We start from the raw sequence: 2,500 nt of genomic DNA, 5'->3' as shown, positions 1-2,500 counted from the left end.
GCAGGGGCGGCCCGCAGCCCCCTCCACACACTTTTTTTTCCATTAGAAATAAACAAGCTTACGCTCTCCGCAATTTGAAAGCCGTATAGCGGCCTATTTGCATGAGATTATTCATGTCAGCCAGTTATTTATTCGTGTTCCACGCCATCGTCTGCTGTGGTGGGGGGCGTGGGGGGGGGGGGGGGGGGGGCATGGCCAGAGACTGGAGCAGACCCAACAAAGCAACCAAGAGAGCCGACTCCACCCAGTCACACACGTTCCAATATTCCCACACAGCAACTCAATCAATCAATCAATCAAAGTTTATTTATATAGCCCTAAATCACGAGTGTCTCAAAGGGCTGCACAAGCCACAACGACATCCTCGGCTCAGATCCCACATCAGGGCAGGGAAAAACTCAACCCAATGGGATTACAATGAGAAACCTTGGAGTCCATAGTGGGGCCAGCTGGAGATCGTCTTGAGTGGAGACAAATCAGCAGCGCAGAGACGAAGCAGAGACAAGGCAATCACAAGGCCCCAGCACATTCCGTCACGTATTGTGCGTACTGGAGCGACTTTGCATGACATGTGTGACCACTCCTTTTAGAGGCGGCCTCAGTGATGTTGACTATGGAACTCCTGAATAAATAGAGGGACGCGGGAGCTGTACCTTAGAGCGTAGGGCGAGACTGTAACTAAGTGCGCAGCTCCATGCGTTCTCCTCATTGAGCCAAATTTGACTCTGTCTCTGCACGACTCCTTGCTTCTTGTCTGTTTAATAGATGTCATCAGTGTTTGAACCTATCACTGGTCTAAAAGGGGGGGTCTATTTAAAGGCAACTCACGGCATGACGCTCCAGAGCGCCAGAGACAGGAGCAGACCCAACAAAGCAACCAAGAGAGCCTCAAATAAGCCCACAAGCAGGGGCGGCCCGCAGCCCCCTCCACACACTCCGAGTAATGACCGGAGTTTTTCTATTAGAAATAAACAAGCTTGTAAGAGATGCTTCCCCATTCATTCCATTGGCGCCGCCGCTATAGACGAGTTGTGCAAACGCTCTCGGCAAATTGAAAGGCGTATAGCGGCCTATTTGCACGAGGCTATTCATGTCCGCCAGTTACTTATGGGCCGCGTGTGTCGCTATACTAATTGTTTGACTTGTTTTGATTCCTGCTGACGCCCGTTAATGGCTTATTGCTGGCTAAAAGCACTCAGTGTGTCTTTCTCTCGTTACTCACTTCTTTTTTTTCTCTCTCTCTCATCCGGCGACCTTGCCGTACATTTACGCCCTGCCTCCTGCTCTATCTCTGGCTTCCAGGTGGTGCAGGTGTTGCGGGCGATTGATAGAGATGAGGGCGGGAATGACAGCTCCGTGTTTTTCAGCATCCCCCCGGAGTCCGGCACCGCCCTCAACTTCAGCGTCAGGGACAGTGGTGGTAAGTACTTCATATTGCCCTTTTTCTCCATTTCTCTTCATTCTCTTTCTTTCCTGCCCTTAGCAGACAAAAGTGTATGCTAGATTTTAAAGATCACATTTTTCTTGCCCGCCGTCCTCGGTGTGCACACCTCCCCATTCTGCTGTTTTCCTTTTGCAACACTCTTGTTTGACTCTTCCATGTCAACATGTGCCAAGTCAATTATATTTATGTAGCGATTTTTCTACATTTACATTGTGAAAGCCAGTATCTACATCAGGGGTGTCCAAACTTTTTGACATGGGGGCCGCAATGGGCTAAAAAAAATGTGGTCGAGGGCCAATAGGTCGACTGCATGTAAAGTAACTATATAAATATATATATATATATATATATATATATATATATATATATATATATATATATATATGTGTGTGTGTGTGTGTGTGTGTGTGTGTGTGTGTGTGTGTGTATATAAATGTGTATATACACACATAAATACCTGTACATATACATATATACATATATATATAGATATATACATATACAAATACATTATATACATATATACATATACAAATACATTTTATATATATATATATATATATATATATATATATATATATATATATATACACATATATATATATATATATATATATATATATATATATATATATATATATATATGTGTGTGTGGGGGGAAAAAATCACAAGACTATTTCATCTCTACAGGCCTGTTTCATGAGGGGGGGTTCCCTCAATCGAGCACTATTTTTTGGATAACCTTATTAAGTTTATATATATATATATATATATATATATATATATATATATATATATATATATATATATATATAGGTATATGTATATTTATATATAGATAGATAGATAGATAGATATATATATATATATATATATATATATATATATATATATATATATATATATATATATATATATATATATATATATATATTCATGCTCCTAATCGTGTTCCAAAAAAAATCCCGCTTTTCCCAAAATTCCCAAATTTCCAGGAAGTTCCAATTAAAATGAATGGGACATTTTTCAAACTTCAACAATTCCCACATTTTTCAA

At 40.6% G+C, this 2,500-nt stretch overlaps 1 protein-coding gene across 1 annotated transcript in view; it reads left to right on the top strand.

Annotated features, from left to right (window-relative positions):
* Positions 1-2,500, top strand: part of cdh24b (cadherin 24, type 2b) — a 576,558-nt gene that overhangs the window by 544,202 nt on the left and 29,856 nt on the right. Inside the window, exon 11 of the mRNA XM_061935917.1 lies at positions 1,303-1,420. Coding sequence (XP_061791901.1) covers positions 1,303-1,420 — 118 coding nt within the window. The remainder of the gene's footprint in view (positions 1-1,302; positions 1,421-2,500) is intronic.

Source organism: Nerophis lumbriciformis, linkage group LG03 (genome assembly GCF_033978685.3).
Source record: "Nerophis lumbriciformis linkage group LG03, RoL_Nlum_v2.1, whole genome shotgun sequence".
In the NCBI taxonomy this organism is placed as follows: domain Eukaryota; kingdom Metazoa; phylum Chordata; class Actinopteri; order Syngnathiformes; family Syngnathidae; genus Nerophis; species Nerophis lumbriciformis.
Note: the sequence above shows the minus strand (reverse complement) of the source record. Positions and strands in the feature narration are given on the sequence as shown.